We start from the raw sequence: 25,809 nt of genomic DNA, 5'->3' as shown, positions 1-25,809 counted from the left end.
AATCTGGGAAGATTTGGAGTACTGATGCTACCACTGTATTTTAGCAGCCTTTTGGTCACTTAGAAGAAGTGCCAAAGATCAAGGAGAGAAAAGTGGTGGGATACAAATGTAAGTTCTGTGTTGAAGTTCACCCGACGCTCCGCGCCATCTGCAATCATCTTCGCAAGCATGTCCAGTACGGGAACGTCCCAGCAGTGTCCGCTGCCGTGAAGGTGAGAACTCTTGAGGAGCTCTGGCTGAACATTCTTGTGTGTGAGCTATTCTGGTTATTTATTAACCACACGTTGCTAAGATCTTCTTATAAAAGAATTGTCCCAGCTCAGGCATGTCACCCTGAGAAGCAGGGAAGAGAGGCCTTTCTTGTCGTATAGCCTAGGTCCTTGTCCCCGTTCGGTTAGCTCTGTTAATGCCAGACGGTCTGGGTCTCTGAATGGGAGGTTCGAGATCACCCCTTGGTTCGAAAATGATTGTGTATGTGTCTGCTATTTCTTATTCCAAGCACACTGAGCTCTTAAGAGGAACAAGTGCAAAGTATTGTAGTCATCATCCTTACCCTCCTGCCGCTTACCATCCTGTCCCCTTCTGGCTGAGAGTGCAGAGGGCCCAGCTTCCCAAAGAAACTGGTCGTTATACTTCTTACTCCTGGCAGCGAGGGTGACTGAAAACTAGTTTCAACTTGCTTTGGAGAACAGACGTGTCCTCTGGGGAGCGTGAGAGGCATTACATCTGCAACAGAAAAGTCTTCAATTCATTATTGACTCAGGGAGCCTTTTGGTCTGCTCTTTCTTTCTTCCTCCCCTTCTCTTTTCCAGTGCACTTTGGCCAAATACCGACCCTCTCCCCTCCTTATCGCCCGCCCCTTCTGTGTTAGTCTGATGTAAAGAGCAAAATCAGAAAATTCCTCTAGTTTTCCTAATGTTCAAGAGATGATGGTCCCGGGCCGGACAACTCCTTGTGCAGTGCTTAAGGGATCAGTGAATATTAATTGGTAATGAGAAGAAAAACTTGCTTCAGAGGTTTCTTTTCTCTTAGTATGCATGAATGTGCCTGAGGTCTCTCCCCCCCCCCCAGCCCCACCCCTTTCCTTTAACATCCTCCCTTCCACCTCTCCCCACCTCCACTTCTTGCTCTGTCCTCTTAATGAATTTAGCACCAGTTGATAGCTTCTACTGTACTGCACTCAAAGCTGAAGCCATCTCTTTAGATTCGCAAAGCAGGTACTACAGTGAATGGAGCAGCAGGTAGTATGAGCTTCCAGTCACCGTCCTGCAATATTCCCCCTTTTTTTTCTGTAGGAATTGCCACCTACGTGAGAAGGTAGTTTAGGCTTTGGCTTCTTTGTGGAGAGAGAGACTCAGGTGCCAGTTAGATCTGATTATACCATCTGGGTGATTGAGGATTCTTCCTTAATTCCTTAATGATTTTTTTTTAATTTGGAAATGGTCGATGTATGAACAGCACGGGCCAGAAGGCCAGTTTTGTAATTCACATTTAGTGGGTCTCTTTTTTTTTCTTTCCTTCTTTCCTTCCTTCCTTCTTTCTTTTTTTTTTTTGCCTCATTCATGGTATAGTTAAACATGCTCTTGAATGTGGCCTTAATTTCTTAACTTTCTGCATTTGCTTTCAGGGTTCCAGCATATTCTGCTGCTCAAAAGCAGTGGGTTTCATCCATTTTTCAAGTGAGTTTGAGATTGTGGTGTCTGCAATGTGGAGTATTTTTTGGTGGTGGAGAAAGTGTGGCATGGTTCTCATCACTCATTGGTGGAAAAGCATATTAACAACCTTGCTTTCACAGGTTTCTTACTGCACTTCAAAGGGCAGGGGGTGTTTTTCCCCACATTTTTTCCCCACAAGGCAGAAGACATACATGAGAACTCAGAGGCATGAAGAATCACCAGTTTTGGCTGTCGTCTGAATGGGGCCCAAAACGTGATGGAAGGATGGAAGGAAAAGAGGGGGAGGTGCCGCTAGACATTTATTTTTTTGGTGGGGTGTATGTTGTGTTTTTTTTAGCAGGAAGCTGATGATTCTTCACATCTGTTGTTCGACAATTTGGAGGCAGTCAAAGACCCCAGTTGCTTGGTGAACCAGGTAGATGGTGAACATTGCTTGGTGGATGGAACTTTGGAAGATGACACCCGGCCTGGGGGCTACCACTGCAGCCAATGTGACAGGGTCCTTATGTCCATGCAGGGACTGCGTTCTCACGAGAGGAGTCATTTGGCACTGGCCATGTTTACCCGGGAAGACAAGTACAGCTGCCAGTACTGTTCCTTTGTGTCTGCTTTCAGACACAAGTAAGTTGTGGTGCATGTAGGGAAGGGATGGTTGTTGTTTCTCTTTTCTTTTGGAGAGGGAGGGAATTGGAGGTGGAATGGTAGGGTGTGAGGGGGATTGATGGGGATGTGTGAAATGCCAACTCCTAAACCAAGCATACGTTCAAAGATGATGATCACAACCATAATCATCATATAACGATAATGAGTAAGTTGAGCACTTACTATGGGCTAAAAAACTGTACTAAACACTGGGGCACATCCAAGATAATCAGGGCACAATCCCTATCCCATGTGGGACTCCCATTATAAGTAGGAGGACGAACAGCTACTGAATCCCCATTTTACAGATGAGGAAACTGAGGCTCGGAGAAGTTAAGTGACTTGCCCCAAGGCAGACAAGTGGCAGAAGCAGCGTGGCTCAGTGGAAAGAGCATGGGCTTTGGAGTCAGAGGTCATGGGTTCGAATCCCTGCTCGGCCACTTGTCAGCTGTGTGACTTTGGGCAAGTCACTTAACTTCTCGGTGCCTCAGTTACCTCATCTGTAAAATGGGGATTAAGATTGTGAGCCCCCAGTGGGACAACCTGATTCCCCTGTGTCTACCCCAGCGCTTAGAACAGTGCTTGGCACATAGTAAGCGCTTAACAAATACCAACATTATTATTATTATTATTATTAGAGCTGGGATTATAACCCAGTTCCTCTGATACCCAGGTCCTTGCTCTTTCCACTGAGCCATACTGCCCCTCTGAGTACCTGAACCATCTGTAAAAGTAGCTTCACATTTGAGGGTTGTGGATTTCGACTGAGTGAGGGATAAGTGTGGTTGACACAGATTATGTGGCCCAATGTTCACAGTTTGATTGCAGTATAATAGGGATAGAAAGATTTAGAGGGAAGAATGTCAGTCTCAAGTTAGTCTACCAGCTGGTCAACTGGAGCTTGTGGAAGTCATGTTAAATATCTTTTGCCCCTTCCTGCCACAACAGCTCTGTGTCTTGGGTTCTCAGCCAAACCATTTTGCTGCAAGGTAGCCAGTAGTAAAAAATCTGGTCTTTCTATGCTTTGATTGTGCTATGTACTCATAAAGCATTTGGGGATCCATTGGAAAGAGGTGCTAAATTATAGTGAGACATACTCATTTGAAAACAGAAGTGTGAAGTAAGTGCTGGATTGGGGTAGTCTATAAAATATGAAGTAGTTATTTTGTAATCGTTGGCAGGTCGAGAAAGGTTTTTTTTTAATTATAAAGAAGGGAAATGAGCTATATGTCCATACCTTGGTATCAATGGGCAAGCAAAGTTATAGCTTCAAAACTTTCAAAAGCCCAAGATTCAAGAGAAAGACCTCTAGGGTTATCATGATAGGAATGGTGTATGTTTGGCATTAAGTGCACTAGCATGAAAGATTGTGAGGTGTTTTATTATAAATAGCTGTGGTGAGCAGTCTATTTAATTGTTAAGTAGATTCATTCCCACATCAGCTATTTAAAATGGAGTTTTGTTCTATGAGTACTGACACAAATTGGTGTTCAGCATACCTTATTCATTTGTTAGATTAATTATTTTCCCTGGACCAGCAATTATTATGTTGCACCATGGGCTATTTATAATGAAATCATTTTCCTATAAAAATGTCTTTGTAAAGGGTGATGTACAATAAATGTGGTGTTTATCCATGCTTTTAGATATATCACTCCCCTGCCTAGAGATTATAATTTGATAATTCATTGTTCAAGCCCGTTCTGACCTTCCAGATTGTGGCAGGGGGCTGGGGGTGGGGGGGCGGGGGGGCGGGTAGAAGGAGGAAACGTTTGAATATTTTTAAAGAGAGAACACTCCCACCAGATTCTAATACTAAAATAGGACTTTAAAAGTTCCACAGTCCATTTCAAATGAAAACACATACTATTCTTGGTCCCCTATCACTATGCACCATTGAACTTGGGGTTTCAGGATATTTTCTTGCTATTTTTGGCCAGCTTGCACTTCAGCAACTTCAAGGTGTCCAATCTTAGGAGATGTGCCTTGGCTCTCAGCCAGTTCAAACTGGATTCCAGAGAACTCGCTGATTTTTGTGTTCTTGGGTTGAAGCTTCCAAATTTCTGAGGTTCTCCCAGCACAGGAAAAAAACAGAAAACCCCGGTGCCAGTGTGGGTTTGTAAATCCAGCATGGCTATTGGTTCAGTTCATGCTTGTCCACCAAACGGAAAGTCTTTTGGCTCAGATGTGGTTCTCCAGTTCCCTCCTTTGCTGCCTTATTCTGCCAAGGTTTTCCAGATGTGCATCAGGAGGTGGGAACAGTGGGACCATCCTCTGGAATAGGTGCCCCATTGGCCGTTATTCCACTTCTCCAAAGTCTGTTCCTTTTATAAAACTTGCCACTGAAAATTAGCAAAGAGTGGTTCCTCCATCTTGAATAGCTTGTGCATGGGGCCCATTGGAAAGAGGTAATGAGGAAAGTTGGCTTGTACTGTTCGGTCTGAGATGGCATCTGACATTACTTATTCCTCTTTTTTCTTTTCCCTACCTCCTCCACACCAAGTTTGGATCGCCATATGCAGACTCACCATGGACACCACAAGCCATTCCGCTGCAAACTCTGCTCCTTCAAATCCTCCTATAATAGCCGCCTGAAAACGCATATACTCAAAGCTCATGCTGGTAAGTTGCTATTTTACCACTGTTCTACTCCTTTATTGAGGTTAAAATTTGACACGATTTTTGTTATTGAATGTAAAAGAAAATATATTCAACTCATCAAAAAGAGTAAGCTATCTTGGAATTAAAAGGATTTGTTTCTTCAGGTTGATAAAATTCCCCTTCCTCACTACCCCTAAAAAAGAAAAAAGACTGAGCCACATGAAAGTTCTGGTTGTGTTTGCTCCTTAGCTACAAACAAGGGCTTGTTTGATTTAGAAAGCTTCCTAAAGACCTTGTGTCTCATCATCAATGACATTTATTGAGAACTTACCATGTATAGAGCACTGTACTAAGTGCTTGGGGCAGAGTTGGCAGATACGCTCCCTGCCCACAACGAGTTTACAGTCTAGGTGGATTTGCAGATGGGTGTTATATAGATAGTTTTTGGACCCACTTACCGGATCCTTAACCAAAACAAAGTCAAAATTTCAACAAAGTCCAATAAGCCAGAGAAAGTCCAAATGGCAAAAACGAATGCTACTATTTTCAATTGTTTTTACACTAATATGCAAATGGTAAGAAATAACTTTGGTTCTCATTAGTATTCCCAAGATTTGGCAGATCTAGCCTTTGCATGTCCCTCTCTCTTCCTTGCCTGATCTTCTTCATAGCAGCATACTCCTTTAATAATAATAATGTTGGTATTAAGCGCTTACTATGTACCAAGCACTGTTCTAAGAGCTGGAGTAGAAGTAGATACAAGGTCATCAGGTTGTCCCACTTAGGTCTCACAGTCTTCACCCCCATTTTACAGATGAGGGAACTGAGGCACAGAGAAGTTAAGTGACTTGCCCAAGGTCACATAGCAGACAAGTGGTGGAGGCAGAATTAGAACCCACGACCTCTGACTCCCAAGCCCGTGCTCTTTTCACTAAGCCACGCTGAGTCAGAATTTAGGAAATGAATCCAAATTGGATCCAGAGACTATAAAGGATCAAGGAAGCAACCACTGTATTATCTGAAATTGAGTGGTAGAGGTGATGTAGGGAGGAGAGGAAGGTAAGTTGGTCAGCCAATCATATTGAGTGTTTACTGTGTGCAGAGCACTGTACTTAGCACTTGGGAGAATACAATATAACAATATCACAGACACATTCCCTACCCATAAGGAGCTTACAGTCTAGTGGGGGAGACAGTCTTTAATATAAATAAATTGCAGATGTAGAAAGTAAATTACAGGTGTGCTTCAGATCTCTTTGCCAAGTGTTCAGTTTGTTTTCTGTTTCCCTCAGATATCTAAGCTCAACAGCAGCATCTGAGCCACTGCGCAGTGGCTTAGTGGCTCAGTAGGGCTGAAAAGTAAGGCCACTAAATCTGCTAAGCAGCCACCCCAACTTAAGAGAGTTAGAGACCTTAATGAAGGTCAGTTCACTCTTGATTCTGTTCACTGGACATTCACTGGAGGGCCAGGAGCTCTGCCGCAGTTGACCTTCCAAACATTTCTGTGGGAAAGGTGACTTGAACCTTGTTACTCGCCAATGGCATTGTTGACTCATGGGTGTTAACAGGCTTCCTTTAATCAACCACTTTGGGCTCCCCCTCTCCAGATTAACAACAACAACAATAATAAAAACAGCAACAAAAAAAGAACAGTCAAGGCCAATGTACTAGACCCTCAAAGCTGATGGAATGCCTTCATGGTGTTAAGGGAATCCCGGTAGACAGCCAGTAACCATTTTCCCATGTCAGAGAGCAATGTCTATGCTCCAAGAACCAGTCGTCTGGTTGGAGGAAGGGAAAGGGGAACCAAGTGACAGGAAATCATAATCAAATGATTGGGCAGGACTGCTGTGTAGTGCTTCCAGGGAGAATGAAATCTCTTTCTCTGGATAGGAATAGCCAAATATCCAAATGGAAATTCCCTTAATGCTTTCACTTGCTTTCCTCCCTCTTGTATAGGCCCTGCTAAAAGTTGTTCTTGGGACCTCACTCAATAAATACGAGATAGCAAACATTTCTGATCATGGGTGGATAAGGACTCCCATATGCCACTGGGGTAGGGTAGTGACCCCGACAGCCACCCTCCTTGACCATTCTTTCCTTTTGGTCTCCATGAACTTTCTTTGTTCTGGACAATTACATGCTTTGCCAACAAGCTCACCTCCCCTCTCAAAAGTTGGTGGTGTTGGGACACTGACCAGCTGAGAGGGCAAACCCTCCAGAAAGTGGATTTTCCTTCTTGAGGGTGGTTGCCCTTCTTCAGAAAGGGGGGTGGTCTCAGACTCCTTTGGATAACTGTTCTTGGAAAAGGGCATTGTAGAGCTGCTGCCTTCTCCAGTTTCCCGGGATTCCAACCTTTACATCTCCAGTAGCATCTGACTAATGTCCACTCAGTAAGCAGTCTTACAGTTCAAGCTGCTCCTTCTCTACTCCCTATAAGAAGCAGGGCATCCAACCAAGAAATCTTCCCCGGTGAGCTTTTCCCTCAGGCTGCAACCTTAATAGCATCTCTTGTCAGAAGCCCCCAGTGGGAACCAGTTAATCACTCAGCCTGTGGGAAAGACTTAAAAAGAGTGCCAGAGGCTGCATATTGACCTGAAGACACTGAGTTAAAGTTTATATTACTGAATCCGACTAAGTAGACTGGCCTCTTGTGCTTTCTGGAGAATTGGGACCTCACTATAAGAAAGTCAGCTGTTGTCTGAACTTCTTTCCATTGTATGCCAAAGTTCTCAAAGGTGAAACCTGTGCTACAGTGCCTTGTCTCTGAGTAATCCAGTGATTTATAGAAAGAAAACTTTCTACCCATTTAAACAATGGTTCGCAATCCTGAATAGTCTGGCTTAATCCTTTCTCTGGTTGTGCTATTCACTGCAGCTAATCTCTGTTCAAATGATGCAAATTCTTCCACCATGCAAGCTGTCGATTTAATAAAAATTTAAAATCTGGCTCGCAGGAATAATCATGTATTTCTTAGGCCTACTGTGGTTCGCTGATATCAGGTGCCCTATCATTACACTGCTAGTAAATTGAAAAAGTGGGAACAACTTGTTGTGGATTAAATGTTCAAAAACAGAATCTATCAGCAAAGCTAGTTTAGGGTTCATGTTGAATTATAATGCTTTTCATCTAAAACAAAAGCTCCTGACCAGCAGCTTTACAGCTGTTCTTCCTTCAGATGTCTCCCTTTTATTTATCTGCTCTCTTCTTCACTGCACCGCAGGTTGTACTTTTAGCTCTCCCATTCCCAAACCATTGTTTGCACCTTTTCCTCCTTTTTAAAAAAAATGACATTTGTTAAGTGCTTACTGTGTATCAAGCACTGTTCTAAGCCTTGGGGTGAGATACAAGTTAATCAGATGGGGCACAGCCCCTGTCTCACATGGGGGCTCACGGTCAAGTAAGAAGAAGAACAGGTACTGAATCCCCATTCTACAGTTGAGGAAACAGAGGCACAGAGAAGTGAAGTGACTTGCCCAAGGTCACACAGCAGGCAAGTGGTGGAGCCAGGATAAAAACCCAGATCCCCTGTCTCCCAGGTCTATGCTTTATCCACCAGGCCACGCTGCTCTTGCTTGGAAAACCCACCTGGCCAGCTTTGGCAAACTTCAGCCCTCCCCTCCTGCAAAACCTTCTTAAAAATAATTTAAAAAAATCACCTTTCTCAGGAAGCAATCTCAGATTAATTACTCCTTCTTCAACAATGCCATTCCATCAGCTACCTCAGTGCTGTAAATGTAAATACTCAGTGTAAACAAACAGTGTGTTTGTTTGTTTACTTGTTCATTCACTCCTATCACTTATCTCACTCTTGACTAACATATTCATCAGCTCATGTTTACTGTCTCCCCATTGTAATGTAGGCTCCTTAATTAATTCTGTATGTTCCTCAAGCTCCTAGTGCACTCCTCTATTCTCAGAAGGTGTTCAATAAATCCACTGCTACTGGTTATCTTTTAGGTTATCTTTTAGCCCTCCACCTCCTTTGTTAGAAACATGGATAACTAGTTGCATCCTCTTCATCTTTGGATGGGGCCCACCTCAGCATGTTTGGGGATATCCTAACTCTCAGTATAGAGGAACAAGAGAAAAAAGGCAGAACTAAGATTACTAGGTTCACTTCAGATATTTTCAGCAGTTTGCCCAGCTGTGGAAAAACATCTTCTCGGTCTTCTTAGGCATTGTTGCTATGGTGCATTTGATGTTCAGAACTATCAAGAGCCAGTAAATCTAATAACTTTAGGGTGAACTGACTCTCCTCTTTTTTCCTTTCCCCTTCTCTGTTTTCCTTTCTCCCTCCTCTTCCTCCTTCCTCTCCATTTTTCTGTGCCTCTCTCTCCCTCTCCTGCTTTCGGTCATCTCCTCCCTCCTCCCTTTTTTTCTCCCTCTCCCCTTCCCTCTGCTCCCTTCCTCTCTCCCTCCCACTTCCTTTCCTTCACTTCCTCCTTCCCTCCTCCCTCTTTCTCCCCCCGTTTTTCCCTTCTCTCCCTTCCCACTCCCTCTCTCCTCTCTCTTCCTCCCACTTCCCGGCCCTCTTCTCTTTCCCTTCCTCCTCTTCTCTCTCCTTTAGGTGAACATGCCTACAAATGTTCCTGGTGCTCATTTTCCACCATGACGATCAGCCAGCTGAAGGAGCATTCCCTGAAAGTCCATGGGAAAGCCTTGACCCTCCCAAGACCACGCATTGTCAGCCTCTTAACCTCACATGCCCACCACTCCTCCCAGAAGGCTGCCCCTACCGAAGATGTGGAAGACTCCAATGGTAAAATGGGCTTCAGAGCCTGAATTAACCCTCTGGTTGTTGTGGTGGGGTGGAATTTGGGACTGCGGGGGAAATGACAGCTTCAGGGAGAAACTTGAAAAGGCCTCTTGGCCAAATAAGAGCTAGGAGTTGGAGTGGGCAGCCCATTAAATGTGAGTTTACAATGTGACATGGCAGCAAAATTAGGCTGATGCTATTTTGGACAGTATGTGCTGAGATATCATACCATGTGAGAGAAGACCCTGATAATCTCTCTTCCCTCATGACACTCAAGGGTTTTGCGCACTGAAAGTTCCTAAGAGGCTAGATACATCTGGATAAATTGGAGAAATGTCAAAGAAAAAAAAGGCAAGGAAAAGAATTGGAGAAATGTAATATTGGCTTAGCATCATTCTGGGGAAGACGTAAGGTCTTGAGGTGTTTGGAGGTTGTCGAAATAACTGAAGAGAGAAGAGAGTGATTGGGTGTGGCCCAAAGGGGAATTAAAGTTTGATCACGTCAAATTTGAAAATGGAAGGCGTGAGCTGAATTGTAGCAAATCTTCCTAAGTTACATTTGCTGGAGAAGTAATGGAAATGATGGCGGGAGCATTATCCCTTGAGGAATCCAAACTGGGTTAGCCCTTATAATAGGAGAAAAATGGTAGTGCTCCCATTGAGTACTGGTACAGAGTTGTGAAAATTCCCCCTTTGTCCAGTGTATCTATAATTTCTGTTCTGCAAGGCAGTAGCAGGCTTGTGTTGTTTTAAATGCGGGTATTTGAGCATGGAATAACTTCTGTGGTCATTAGAAAGAAAAGAAAAACATGAATACACTTAAGAAGTTGAGGGTGGAAACCGTTTTTTAACATTCCCAAATGATCACAGTAATATCTGAGCAATATTTTTAAAGATGACCTTTTTGAAGGTAGTTAGCTGTGGGGAGGAAAAGGGGGTGCTGTCGGAGAGAACAGAACTCCTGTGGTTGATAACTGCCTTTGTGAAGTCTGGGTTAAGAAGGCAATAGAGAGATTGTGATAGTTTTCTCTTAGGGAATCATATCATACGAACACAGTCTGTCATTTGATATCCCCTCTGTGAAGCATTTCCCTTGTACAAGGAATGCTTCATTATTATCATTATTATATATAATTTATCCAGTGCTGACAATGTACGTTATCCTGAGGTCAGAGGTCAGGTGGAGCCTAAAGAGTTGGATTGGAAATGGGTTAAGAGGAGCACCTAAGTTTTGTAGAAAACATCCCATTTTATCAGGCTACATCTCTTCACCAGAACAGTCTTATACAGTGTGAGCATTCAACAATATTGGTCCCAATTCTTATATATGCTTATTCTCATTGGTGAAGGTATTTCTCAGGTGCTTTCCTCTGTCCTGGAAGATTCATTCATTCAATTGTATTTATTGAGCGCTTACTGTGGGAAGCTGCACATTGTAGAGTCAGAGTACAAGTATGGCTGTGATCTAATTGGCATTTCCAGCATGGACTCAGGGAAGAAAAGGGTCTGACTAATTTTCCATATGGCTTTTTTGGTTTCCCTCCCTTCTGGGGTGGGATCCGGGCAGTGTGGCTCAGTGGAATAAGTCACAGAATGGAACTATGAAGTTCTAACCCCAGCTCTGCCACTCTTCTCTGAGGACCTTGGCCAGGTTACTTCACCTCGGTCAGCTGGGTGACCTAGGTTTCTCATCTGCAGAAAGGGCTAGCTGAAGAGACCTGATAGAGCAGTCTGGACAACAACTCACTTTAGGAGACTGTGTTGCCTTCAGCCCCATTAGTCTTACAACTGGACAAGGCCAACTGAAGTCGCATGGCCTAGTGAAAATAGCATGGACCTGGGAGTCAGAAGTCCTAGGTTCTAAACCCGGCTCTGCCACTTGCTTGCTCTGTGACCCTGGGCAAGTCACTTAACTTTTCTATGCCTCAGTTTCTTCATCTGTAAAATGGGGATTCAATACTTGTTCTTTCTCCTACTTAGCCTGGGAGCTCCGTGAGGGACAGGGACCGTGTCCAACCCATATAACTTGTTTCTACCCCAGCAGGTAGAACAGTACTTGACACATAGTAAGCTCTTTACAAATACCATAAAAAAATCACAGACCTGAGCCCCTAACTCCCCGAATTTCCTAGGGAATGGAATGGAATCACCAGGTGGCTTGCTTGAAGAATGACCTGTGCTTGGTTAAAAGAAATGGTGGAGACTTTGGCATATCCGCTTGAGTTTGGGGGATCTCTAGTAGGATTTGTATTAAAACTGTCACAGACTTGCCTTTCTGTGGTCAAGGAATGTCTTAAAATACTGAAAACAGGGAAGGTATGTTGAAAGCATGCCTAAATAGTATAAGTATTGAATAGGGCCTGTACAATACTCAATCACTGGACCTCTGCTGTTTTTAACATATATGAAAAATGCTTACAGAAGGGCCAGCAGTAATCTATTCTAATTTGCTGATGACACAAAATTAAGTTCAGATGTGGGGGTAAACAGTGGGTAGAGAAGCAGCGTGGCCTAGAGGGTAGAGCCGAGGCCTGGGAGTCAGAAGGACCTGGGTTCTAATCCTGGCTCCCCCACTTGTCTGTTGTGTGACCTTGGGCAAGTTGTTTCACATCTCTGTGCCTGAGTTACCTCATCTGTAAAATAGAGATTTAAGTCTGTGAGCTCCATGTGGGACATGGACTGTGTCCAACCTGATTAGCTTGTTAACTCCAGCGCTAACGGTACAGTGCCTGGCACATAGTAAGCGCTTAACAAATACCATAAAAAAAAAGAGACTGCATTTCAAATGAACTTGAATGTATTTCATGAATGGGTAACTGGATGGAAAAAAGAATTGTCTGCTGATAAATGAAGCCCTGCAGGGACACGACAAGTCATATGATGATACACACTCCCAAGAATGAATGAATCCAAGTTGGAGCAGGACAGCTTTCTACCGAGTTGAGAGATACAGAGAAATCCTTCTGGAAAAACTAATATTATAGGCAAAAAGCAGTTTACTGGGGAAAAGAATGCCCCGTGTTCAGATAGCCTGTAAATAACATCTTTGTTAGTGTTTGGAATATGTGAAGCAATTCCCTGGAAGACAAATCATATGGAGTTGTTTTGGGGTTGCTCTTACTACATTAGGTTTCTAACACTGCAGTTGCCAAGAGCGGGAAGATGCCAAGGGCTGGTAACCTGTTCTAGGTCCCCAGGGGATGGTCATAATTGAGCCAGGTCAATAGCCAGTACGTGTAATGGCCGCCTGACAGCTGTTAGGTGGGCATGACTGAAATGAGTTGAATGTTTCATTGCCATTTGTAATGGTCAAGTGCGGCAGGCCAGGAAGGGACCATCTCTCAATGGCTGTCTTGGCAGGGGCTGTGTAATTCCTTCAGTTCCCAAGGCAGCCCCTCCCAGAGCATTGGTCCCTTCCAAGGGAGGCACATGCATGGGGTAGTAGCAGGAGAAAGGAGGAGGAGGAGGAAGTGGAAAGGGAACTTGCACAGCAGCTGCCTGTACTGCACCTGTTCTCTGGATAAAGAGAGGACTTTGGGTGTCAGGGCTGTCAATCTGGCACATTTCACTAGCTAAATTCACTCAATTTTTTTTTTTCAACCAGTTGTTGGAAAGAAAGGAACTGCTGTATAATGTTGGTTCTGTATATAGGGTAATGGGAAATAGCATGCAATTGCTATTCTAAACAAAGCGTTAAGGGGAAACCTTAAGATGATTCACAAAGGAGTTGCAGGTCACTTGTATTTCTCTCTTTGCCATATATGATATAACACTGTGCTTTATTTGGCTTTGCCAAATTTCTGAATTTCTTTGCTGGAAAAAAATCCAGGTCCCCAAACAAATAAAAGCATCAGAAAATAGGCCCTAGGTTTGTTTAAATCTGAGAGTTTTACACAATATATGGAGCGGGTTTGAGTGGGTATGCACGCTCCAGACCTAGGAGAAATTTGCAAAAAAAAAAGTAGTGGAATCCACATGATTCTAAATGTTCCTAATGATATTTCACACACCGGTCAGCTATTGAAGGAGGATTTGAAATGAATATTTTATCACAGGACATCACAGAAATTGTTAGGTTAAAATAGTGTAACAGGTATTGTTGTCTCCTCCATTGTGCCTTCCTTTTGGGGGTAACCCAATTGATCATTTTGGGGTACCCCACACCCTGTTGTCAGTGAGCTGGGACTTGGGCAGCAGAGGAGTCAGTGACTAAACCTAAAATGTGATCTTTCGATCTGGTGGCTGTGCTGATGTCAGGATTTTAGAGGTGGCTAGAAAGTGGAACTACTAATATGTGGGTCCCAAAATGGTATGCTTGTTTGTAAGGCATGCACCCAAATGGTATTTTATTGGTTCCTAATGTTCGAATTTTTCTGTACAGATTCAGGCAAAAAAGAAATTTTCCATGGCAAAAATCCTTATAAAAATATGCCTGTTCACTCCAGACCCAATCGATATGCTTTGAAATTTATATGTATTTATATTATGGCATTTGTTAAGTGCTTACTATGTGCAGAGCACTGTTCTAAGCACTGGGGTAGATACAGGGTAATCAGATTGTCCCACGTAGAGCTCACATTTTTTAATCCCCATTTTTACAGATGAGGTAACTGAGACACAGAGAAGTTAAGTGACTTGCCCAAGGTCACACAGTAGACAAGTGGCAGAGTCAGGATTAGAACCCACGACCTCTGACTCCCAAGCCCGTGCTCTTTCCACTAAGCCTCGCTGCTTCTCTAAAATTTATCAGAACAACATCAGCAATACCTTACCAGGCTGAACCAATACCCAGCCAGGCCAGTATTTTGTCTCTAACAGTGGCACCAAAGGATGTTTGGAGAAACCCAGAGGTTGGTGCTCTACTTGACCTCCAACTGCATGGTCAGGGGCGAGGGGAACTTCCAACTTCCCTCACTCTTCCCTGTAATAGTTCATCTTGGATCTTTCATTCATTCGTTCAATCGAATTTATTGAGTGCTTACTGTGTGCAAAGCACTGTACTAAACGCTTGGGAGAGTACAGTAGAAGAATAAACAGACTCAGTCCCTGCCCACAACGAGCTTTCAGCCTCTCATTCCGAAATCTATTTCAAACATGTGGTTTTTTTAGTTTGCTTGTATCCCAATTTTTTTCTTCTGACTTCCTCTCATCCAGAATTTGTCCCAGTACTTCTGCACAACTTCCTGTGATAACAAATACCATATGCTTACCATCCAGTGGATGAAGAAGTGTCTCCTTTGTCTCTTAGATCGGGTAGGACTTAGTGAACAACAATTCTGTGTTCCCTCTACCTTATTGTAGACTGCAGTCATGCCCCTCTCAACCCTGCCTGTGCCTTTCCAGACTGAAGAGCCCTAATCTTTTTTAGCATATCCTCATAAGATAGCTGCTCCACCCCCTTCATCATTTTCATCTTCTTTCTCTGTACATTTCCCAGCTCTACTTATGTGCTTCCCAAGATTTGGGGACCAGATTTGCTAACAGTAATCCAGTTGTGGACACACTATGGTTCTATAGAGTGGCCAGACAATGCTCTTGGTTTTGTTTTATAAACCCCAAACTGTTTGATGATAAGGTATGTCATTGTTGAAATTTTGCCCAAACCACCCTTTCTTCTGACTCCAGAATTAAAAAAAAAAAATAGCTATGTATTTTTTTTGTTGTTGTTTTTGTTTTTATCCATTCAATCCAGCTATGCTTTGTAGAATGGCCATAGTAGCAAAATCACTTCTACTGCTAAAGAATTTACAGTTCATTTTGGTCAACATAAATAAAAACACAGCAGACATTGAAACTGAGTATAAACCAAATACAATAAAAGGGGTGACTTGGGGGCATGGAAAGTAGGAAACTGGGAGTCATATATCACGGGGGGTGCCATCAACTCCCTTGACTTATTTGAGGCTAATCGTTAAACTTTCTCCATCTTAATTTGCCCTTCTTAAAAATACAGTTGTAATGCTTCCTACCTGAGAAGGATGTTTGTACTGTTATAGAATGATGACATATCATTTGTTAGAAATTTGGAAATCTTGAAATGAAAGATGCTGTGTACAAGGACAGAGAACTGTTACTGGAGAAAATCACTACGCAATGCAATTCACAGCGTGCCTGTCATTAGACCAGGTGCTCCATTATCTATAAATTCTCAATTGGTATAGAAAATGGAAAATCACTTAAGTTTCTTTAAAAAGAAAGTTGGGAAAAAAAAAGCGAGTGTAGGGAAAATAGATATGAAACCTATGTCCAGAATAGTTTTACTCTATAAAAGTAATCCATAAGAATGATAAAGTATCCCCAGAAAAATAGTAGAGCTACAAACATTAGGATTTTTCCCAAAGGGAGGTTGTGTGGAAAGAGGAAAACATAGAATGGATTAAGTTTTGTCATTCCCCACAATATACTCATAAGGTAAATTTTTGAGGCATTCTGAAGTTACTCAGGTAGTAGGGTATCCATTTATTGTAATGATTATCCACTGCAATATTTGTAAACAAATTTACAGTGGCAGTGGGAGGGGAAAGAGAGGACATTGAATTATGTCTACATAAGTCTATTTTTGTGTTGGATTAGATCCAAATACTAGGAAACCTCCTTAGCAAGAAGCTACCCAGAACACAATCCTGTGGATGGTAAAAAAAAGTTGACAGTTCCACCTGTGGGCACATGACATTTCACAGAAATCCAAATCCACTTAGAACTTTCTGGGCTTCATTTTGAGAGCGTCCCTCCTCGTCTTTAAGGCCAGGAAGCTCTTCCTCACGATGCTTTTGCTGTAAAGCCTAATATTTAGGGGAGACAGTTGAAAAGGAGATATACCCAAAGAATGGGAGATGCAGTGACAAAGAGAGGATGTGTGTGTATGTCGTCAGAGGGGCTTCCTCTGTACCATAATTATTGCTGAGAAATTTGGAGGGTATGGCAAGAGAGGAAGGGAATGTTGCATGAAGATGGGCTTTGGGGAATATAACAGTTTTTATGGTTTACAAAGGGTCCTATGGTAAAAATGTAGAATTTATATAACATGTAATTTTACTCACAGTGACTGTTGTGCACTTATGTGTAACTATTTCTATATGACTTTTAAAAAACACAAATGAATTTGGGTGGGTGGGTGGGTGAATTGTATTTAGACTTTTTTTTAAGCATCTTGAATTTTGAATTGCTTTGCTTTGAATGTCCAACCCAAATTCCAAGCTTCCAACTCGACCTTGACTGCAGCAAAACCTGACACTAAAAAGTGAAGATACTAGATGCCTGCCTTTCAAGAAAAGAATTTCAGACCAGTACATAGGTCAAACATAAAATTCAGGCTTTAAGAGGATCCAATAAGGTGCATCAGCCCATTTTAATAGGTTCCAGTTGCAATCAGGTGCCTTGGGGTGGAAAAAGATGAGGCAGTTCTTTAATAGAACAGTAATAGTAATGGAGAAACTCAAACGAGTGGTGATAATGTGGGCTGCAAGGATTCACAACATTCACAGCACATAGAAAATAGGCATGATTTTAATGGCCCAACACTTATAATGACTAGGTACTGCTTATCTCAAACATAACATCTCACTTGTACCTGACCACAGAAAACTTCCCTTACCACCTGATGAGGCCTTTGCTGAGTCGTAAACTAAAACTGATTTGGGGGACCAGGTTTGTAAGCCTCTCTGAGAATAGTACTCTTTGTTGTATAGGCTAACAGGTCTTTAATTCTGGTGGTTCTGGAGGGCACTTCTGTAGTGCGGTAGTTCTTTCTCATACACCCAGAAGTCTTCAAGGGGGAGGGCAAAGGGGCAGAGGCTATGCTATTGGAGCTTGGCCTCTTGTTTGCTCCAGGGTCTGTCACTGTCACTGTCATGGTTTAAAAGCACCCTTCCCAAGGACCCTAACAGGGTGGGATTTCTTTAGTTTTTAAGAATTAGCCACAGATAACACGCCAAAGATTAGAAAGCATTTGGAGTGTACTTTAGCATGCACCAGGAAATTTGTAACTAACCCCTTTCCCTTCCCCTTTGCCAAGAAAAACATTTGCTCATCATAAATATAAGCATGCGTTACCAAACACATTCAGAGCCAGTAATATCCAAAACAGAAGTTTGCTTCAGTGTTCCACATGCAACAGCAGTCTTATCGCAGTGTACTCACTGGAAAATTATTCATCAGCCCTCTGTACACCTCATTCAAGTAAAGTGTCTAGTGGAGATGAGGAGAGAGAAGCTGGGGGCAGGTAGTACATGAGCACAATTAGACTAACTGTACATTAACCTTGAGATGAAAAGTTACTTCAGTCCAGGTTTGCCTAAAGCAGGTTTTGCAAACAGGTTTCTGGCAGCCCTTCCTCTCCCCTTCACCCTTCCTGTGACTCTATGTGTCTCTTTCCCTCTGCTTTCTACTCCTGGTATAGAGAGCTAGGTCAGTGAAAGTGAGTAAAGCCAAACTGCAAAGGAAAAAAAAAATCAAGAAATGGCAAATTAGTGGGTAAGCAGTAATGGCCTTCATAATCGTCATTTTCAACAGAATTTATTGAATAGGTTTTCTGTTGGGAGCATGGTATCGTATGCAGTGGAGAATTTCAAAGGACAGCTCAGGCGCGGTGGAGGAAGTGTGAACACAGGACTAGGAAAATATGATTAGATCAAAAATGTAAGTACCTGGGACTTGAGGAGGGCAATACAAATAATAGAAATTGATACACGTGATTGACAGCGATGAAGATAGCTGGGGTGAAGGGGCAACCAGCTTTGAGGCGGTGGAGTTAGAGAGAGGGTGGTTTATAATTGCCTGAGAGTATAGATAACATGGTCCAAAAGGTCAGTCACAAATTATATATGACCTTCCTAATAATTTCATTCACCTGTCTGCGACCCTCAGAGAAAGCCTTCGGAAGACTCCTGGACTAACGTCTTGGCGAACAAGGGGTCACAGAACTCAAGCGCTGGCATCCTGTATAAGCTCGGGATGGTCCTGTGGGACCCAAGTCCCTGTTTGATCTTTGATCTTAGATGACTCTTCAGCCTTCCATTTAGGATAAGGTGGTGGTCTAGAATCAAAAGGCAATATCCTGCCAATGTCAGTTTGGTGCCACCCCTGTCACTGGCAATTCAGTTGGTACTAGACTGGGCACAGTGTGTGCTTGGAAGCTGCCAAGAGTCAATCAACTTTCTTCTCTCTTTTCTCCCCTTTCTCTCTTGCTTCTTTTTTTTTTATGGTGTTTGCTAAACATGTACTATGCGCTAGACACTGTGCTGATACAAGCTAATCTGGTTGGACACAGTCCATGTCCCCCAGTCTTAATCCCCATTTTATGGATGAGGTAACTCAGGCCCAGTGAAGAGACTTGCCCAAGGTCACACACAAGACCAGAGGCCATGCCAGAATTATAACCCAGATCCTTCCGACTCCCAGGCCTGTGCTCTATCCACTAGATCATGCTGCTTCTCTCTTCCCCTCCCCCACTTCGTTATTCTCTACTTGAAGCAGGTGAATCATTCTTGGGCTGTCATGCTTGGGGTGCCCCACTGCTCTCCCTCCTCTCTCTCCATACCTTCCTGATAAGTCCTACACATAACCAAAGGTTTTCATCGGCACCCAGAACTTAGAGTTATCAAATTCTTTTGCCTGTGTGGAAGCTTGTCCAACGTATGGATAAATAAATTGAAAAGGACAGTGTGGCCTTTTGGAGACTGCTAGACAGAATGTGCTGACAACAGGCCATTAAGCTCCATACCTAGTTGAAGTTCTACAAGGCTATTGTGACTACCCTTCTGTATGAGTTTGAGATCTAGACCTTCTACAGAAGACACAGTCAGCTCCTAGAGCAGTTTCAGAGTGTCTTCAAATAACTGGATTCAGTATCAAGTGGCAGGGTGTAATTACCAATAATGGGGTCCTGGTACATGATCAACTCATCAGCATTGAAATAATCTCACAGTAACTGGGTGGGAAGGCGAAGAGAATGAGACATGGTGGAGCACAGAAATCGGGGAAGGGATTGCTCTCCTAGGGCAACTTAATGAAGACATCATGAAGAGTGGGAAGTCAAAATCACAGGCAGACTCAATGTGGGTCAAACCCTCTACCCCATCCAGTCCATACTTCACTCTGCTGCCCAGATTATTTTTTTTTAAAAGAAGCATTGTCCAGAAGTCTTCCTGCTCTTCATAAACCTCCAATGGTTGCCCATCCCTCTCTGCGTCGAGCAGAATCTCCTCACCATTAGATTCAAGCCATGAAATCAGCTCTCTCCCCTTTACTTAGCCTCACTCCTATCCCACTACAATCCAGCCTGAACACTGCACTAGTCTAATACCAACTTGCTTACTAGGCCTCGATCTTGTCTCGCTCACATCCTTCCTCCTGCCTGGAACTCCCTCCCTCTTCACATCTGACAGATCACTGCTCTCTCCATCTTTGAAGCCCTACTGAAATCACAACTTCTCCAAGAAGCCTTCCCTGACTAACCTGCCTTCCCACCTTATTCGTCCTCCCCTCTGCATCACGTATACGCTTGGATCTGTAACCCTCAAACACTTGGATACTCACCCCAGCCCCACGGCACTTATGTCCATATCCTTGCACTCTACTGCTTTCCTTCTCTGTAGTTTATTTTAACGTCTGTCCCTCACCTACTAGACGGTAAGGGCAAGGATCGTGTCTCCAACGCTATTGTATTGTACTCTCCCAAGCATTTTGTACAGTACTCTGCATACAGTAAGAGATCAATAAATACCATCAATCAGCGGTATTTATTGAGCGTTTACTCTGTGCCGAGCTCTGTACTAAGCACTTGGGAGAAGAAGAGCCTTTTCAGCCTCACGTATACTGTTGGTATCTCGTCAGTAGCATCATCTTGGAAAATGAAGGTCAGCTGTACACATCTTCCTATGCAAATAAATGTCCTTCATTTTTGAAGGGCCTATATATGGTAGCTTTAGGATATTTTGGATTAGGGTGGGATGGTGGTGGGCATGCTGACAGCAGAATCACCAATCAGACACATCTGCTAATCCACCCACGCCCCTAGCAGCCCTGTATGTCACCTTTACTAGTGCATCAACTCAATAATCCTGTTTGGTTTCCTTGCACTGCGTGCAAAGAGTTCTTCCTCTCTGTAGAGGGCAGATCCGGTGCATTCTTTCTGCACCTACAGAAGAAGCTGTTGCTGTTAAAAGCTAAATTATCTCTTCAGTCATATTTGATGGATCCAGGTGCTTAAGTGACTTTTCTTTAAAACATCATCAGCCAAAATACATTCTTAAATAGTTCCTCTGTAGACCTGAAATGTATTATCGTTGGATTTATGGAAGGATGATTGCTGGATGCCCAAGTCATAGCCAACTCTTTGTCTTTAGCTGTTAAGGACTGATTCTAGCATCAAGGACTGAGACGATAGGCAAAAATGAGCTGCACACACTGCTTGATACATTCTTCTCTTTTCTTTTTTATTATCCCTGCAATTTAGCTCTGTCATTGTGCATTTCTCTCTTCAAGGTCTTACTCAGTTCTTTCCAAATTTCAACAGCGTCAGCAATAAAACAGCAAATTCCTTGCACTTTGTTCGAGGTTACAGAAATAGGCTACAGGATAGTCAGTGACGTTTCACATTTCTCTTTAGCCCTAATGTTGGAAAGGAGGATGACAGTTTCATCTATTTGTCATGATTTTGCTCCCAAATTATGGTCAGATGAGGCCAGTTCACAATATATCACGTAAAACAGCTCACTGCTGAGTCCATTCCACATCTTGTAGGAGAATTAGTTTGGTTTCTGCAGAGCAGTAGCTGCTGCATATTGTTTTGGTTATGGAATTATTTTGCAATTTTTGCACTGTTATTCCTGGAGCATTGAAGGCTTTGGCTATGTGGTGCATCTTCTCATTGTCAGTATTTTTGCAGCCTTATCTGAAGCAAAGCTTTCTACTAGACATTTTCATTTATTTTTCATTTGATTGTGGTTTTTACTGCTGTTTCAAGTTTGTTTTTTGCGGTGTGTGCATTTTAGGTTGGATTAATTATTTCTGCAAGGTAGATCCTTCTGATGTCAAACAACCTTGTGTATCGGCTCTGCTATGATGCGGGGCTTGCATTCTTGCAAATCCCAGCCTTAAGGAAAACTCGTGTCGTGGTACTCCCCTAAGTCTGATGAGTCTGGGTGCACAAAACATTTCTTCCAATGTCGGGTCATAGCGTATCCAAATAGGATTGCCTTTTTTGGAAGGATGCTCCCTAATTTCCTAACAAGGAAAGCTTCTAGTTTCTAGTCAAAACACATAGTGGGAACACAAGTTATGGTGGAACCTATCAATCAATAAATAGTATTTAATGAACACCTACTGTATTCAGAGCACTGTACTAGTATTGGATCACTGGGTCACTGGTTCATTTTTTCTTCTCAGCCCTCTGAACTCTGCTCAGTTTATTTTTCACACTCTTTCTCCACCACTTTTTCTAGGATATCTACTCCTGTGGAATGAACTATGTCCTAATCTTAATTCCTGACCTCATAAGTGAATGTGTGGGCTGTTCTCAACTATATTGCTCTATTATAGGGAAGGCCACGTGGCCTAGTGGATAGACCACAGGCCCAGCAGTCAGAAGGACCTGGCTTCTAATTCCGGCTTTGCCGCTTGTTTGCAATGTGACCTTGGGCAAGTCACTTAATGTGCCTGTTACTTCATCTGTAAAATGGGGATTAAGATTGTGAGCCCTATGTAGGATAGAGACTGTATAATAATGTTGGTATTTGTTAAGCGCTTACTATGTGCAGAGCACTGTTCTAAGCACTGGGGTAGATACAGGGTCATCAGGTTTTCCCACGTGAGGCTCACAGTTAATCCCCATTTCACAGATGAGGTAACTGAGGCACAGAGAAGTTAAGTGACTTGCCCAAGGTCACGCAGCTAACAAGTGGCAGAGCCGGGATTCGAACCCATGATCTCTGACTCCCAAGCCCGGGCTCTTTCCACTGTGCCACACTGCTTCTCTATATCGGGTCTGATTAACTTGTATCTACCCCAGTGCTTAGTACAGTCCCTTGCACATAATAAGTGCTTAACAAATATCATTAGCAAATACCATTACGCAGTAACAAGAAGCAATTTTTTTCATCAGTTATTGCAACCTTATCTTTTTTCTTCATCTAGCTGATTTGCTTTGTATCAGGGTGGTACATTTTACTTTACATTCATTTGACTAAAGCCCTGCTGTAATTAGGAAATAGCTCTCAAACAGTAAGCAGTAAAGATATTGTTAAAGGTGTGTATAAGTCAGTGGAGTCATTACAGACCTGCTCACTTAGTATTATCACTATAGCCCCTATTTCTTTAAAAGACCTGGAACTGTAAAAGAAGGATCTGCATATTTCAGCCGTTTTATGGAGCGCACACATTTTAATGCAGTTTTTAATATAAAACAATGATATTTTTGCTCCAACGCCTTGTAAGCATTAAAGACCATTGGATAAGGAAGATAGGTAGTCCTTAAGAGTGAAAAATGAGATTTTAAAATGCATTGGCTTGTATATTCTCTATGTTTTGATCTGTTCCATTCATCATCTTCAAAGCAGCTGCCACCAGAGAAGGAGGAGCACTCCTTACACTGTTGTTTCATTTGAGTCACCGGCCCTTATGTTTATTTGTCACACACTCTTTGCGTTTGCTCTCATGCCTGTCTGACCCACAGGGAGAGGAATTTCACTGACATATTACCCAAAAGAGTCTTTTTTATGGCCTGGCAAGCCTACTGACACGGATGGTTTCTCCTCCTACCTACAGCTGACAGAAACCCTGACTTAGGCGAAAAGAGCAACAATTTTGGACCACCATTCCGGTACCTGAGAGAAGGCTGGTGGGACTCCTGAAAGTCCTATTTTTGCCCAAGGTGGCAGTGACTGCCATGACAGGGCCGATGTAGCAGGCAGGGGCTTTGCCTCCGTTCAGAGAGAGAGAAGCAGCACGGCCTAGTGAAAGAGCCCAGGACGAGGAATCAGAGGACTCTGTGTGACCTTGGGCAAGTCACTTAACTGCTCTGTGCCTCGGTTTCCACATCTGTAAAATGGGGATTAAATCCTACTCCCTCCCACCTAGACCGTGAGCCCCAGGCAGGACAGGGACTGTGTCCAAAAGGATAACCTTGTCTCGGTCTACCCCGTTGCTTAGAATGGTGCCTGGCACGTAGTAAGTGCTTAACAAATATTATTCTTACTATTACACAAGCAGGGAGCAAGAAGGACAATAGTGAGTAGAATCAGATAAGGGGAAGCCTCCTCAGCCCTTGTCCCTGCAGTGCTCCCAGTTGTTGCGCCTTCCACCTTTCTTCTAATTTTCATCCTGGCTCCAAGCCACTCCCCAGCCAGGACAGAAGATGACAGTGGAAGCAGCAGCAGGAGACCTGGAAATGGCGGGAAGGGTGGTGGCAGTTGGAGACGGGGACACTGCACCTAACCACGGCTTCCCCTTACCCGCTGCTGATCCTCCTGTCATGCTGTTGCCACTTTGCTCTTCCGTGCTGAGCTTGCCTGCCTGCTGTCTGCTGCTGGCGTCCTGGCCCCTGCCTCTCTCTATTCTCCTCCTGCTGCTCCCTGGCAGCGGGACAGAAAGAGGAGTGATATAGCCGGGGACCTGACGGTAGCACCTACAGCAACCCCGGCAGCGGACAGCAGGCAGACAGCCCGGCACTGAAGGGTGGAATGGCTCTGTTGCTCTCTGCTGATGGGTGTGGGCCAGGGAGCCACTGCCATGGAGGATGTCATTTTGGTGAGTAGCTAATTTTGGTGGGTGCTTATGTCTCGATGTGTCTGTTGTCCTTATTGTGTATTTTTTTCCTGTGTCTCTTCCTGTCTCTCTCTCTATCATGCTTTCAGTCTTTCTCTCTCTCTCTGCCTCTTTCTCTCTGACTTCCCCCCAACCTGCATTTTTGGCATTGACTCCTGCTTCTGAGAGCCCCACCCACATCCCACTTTGAATTCCCATAAACCTGGTCACCTTGTACCATCCTCTCTCATGACATTGAATCAGTGGAAAGGCCAAACTAAAGCAACTTGAAGACTTGAAGACTTCTGGAATATTGTGTTGCAAATGCTTCTCTTTTGTTCCTCCTTTCCCTTCCTCTTTGCATTACTCTAGAACACTGCTCTTTGCATTACTCTAGAACAATTCTCTGTTGGTTCCTGCAGTGTTCAGAGTCCTTTCTGAAGTCATATCTCCTCCAGGAGGTCCTCTTCGAATGACCCCTCGTCTTCACACCCTTATACCCAGCTCTCCTAACTGCCACTCAGCACTTCCATGTCACCTAAGCCCTTGCATTTTTTTAATGATATTTGTTAAGCGCTCCCTGTGCGTTAGACACCGTACTGCTGGGGTAGATACAAGTGAATAGAGTTGGACACAGTCCCTGTCCCACATGGGGCTCACAGTCTTATTCCCCATTTTATAGATGAGGTAACTGAGGCACAAAGAAGTGAAGTAGCTTGTCCAAGGTCACACAGCAGACAAGTGGTGGATCTGGGATTAGAACCCAGGTCCTTCTCCCTCCCAGCCTTGTGCTCTATCCATTAAGCCATGCTGCATTCTCAAATCTCCAGTGGCACTTATGTCCCTATCTTTATATGCTATTCGTTTTCCCTACCTGTAATTTATGTTTGTGTCTGTCTCCCGCACTAGGTGGTAAGCTCCTTGAGGGCAGTGATCATGTGTACTAACTCTGTTTTACTCTGCCTAGCGTTAAGTACAGGACTCTCTAAAGAGTAAGTGCACAATAAATACTATTGATTAATTGATTGGTGGGTGACTCCTTCCTGTTCAAATCTTGTATGTTTTTTGCACTTTTAGAGAGAGGAGAGGCCCTGACTGTCCAGAAACATGCAGCAAACTGATAGATAGGCAATCAGGGCTGGTAGCTCTCATCTTTAATCAATCAGTCATATTTGTTGAGTGCTTACTATGTGCAGAGCACTGTACTAAGCATTTGGGAGACTACAACAGAATTAGCAGACATGTTCCCTGCCCATAACGAGGTTACAGTCTAATAGACAGACAATAATATGAATAAATAAATAATTTATAATATATAACTAATGTATCTTAATATCCTCTTCTTACAAAGGATGATATTTCCCAAGACCCACCTCCATAATTCGAGACC

At 43.3% G+C, this 25,809-nt stretch overlaps 1 protein-coding gene across 5 annotated transcripts in view; it reads left to right on the top strand.

Annotated features, from left to right (window-relative positions):
* ZNF462 (zinc finger protein 462) overlaps positions 1–25,809 on the top strand; it is a 118,583-nt gene that overhangs the window by 54,143 nt on the left and 38,631 nt on the right. For 3 of the 5 annotated variants that reach the window (XM_029055108.2, XM_029055110.2, XM_029055116.1), the window contains exons 4-7: positions 45–212; positions 2,194–2,297; positions 4,822–4,940; positions 9,490–9,681. In XM_029055108.2, the coding sequence (XP_028910941.1) occupies positions 45–212; positions 2,194–2,297; positions 4,822–4,940; positions 9,490–9,681 (583 nt within the window). The remainder of the gene's footprint in view (positions 1–44; positions 213–2,193; positions 2,298–4,821; positions 4,941–9,489; positions 9,682–25,809) is intronic. The other 2 variants (XM_029055114.2, XM_029055115.2) reach the window with 2 other exon arrangements.

This window comes from Ornithorhynchus anatinus, chromosome X5, assembly GCF_004115215.2.
Source record: "Ornithorhynchus anatinus isolate Pmale09 chromosome X5, mOrnAna1.pri.v4, whole genome shotgun sequence".
In the NCBI taxonomy this organism is placed as follows: Eukaryota; Metazoa; Chordata; class Mammalia; order Monotremata; family Ornithorhynchidae; genus Ornithorhynchus; species Ornithorhynchus anatinus.
Note: the sequence above shows the minus strand (reverse complement) of the source record. Positions and strands in the feature narration are given on the sequence as shown.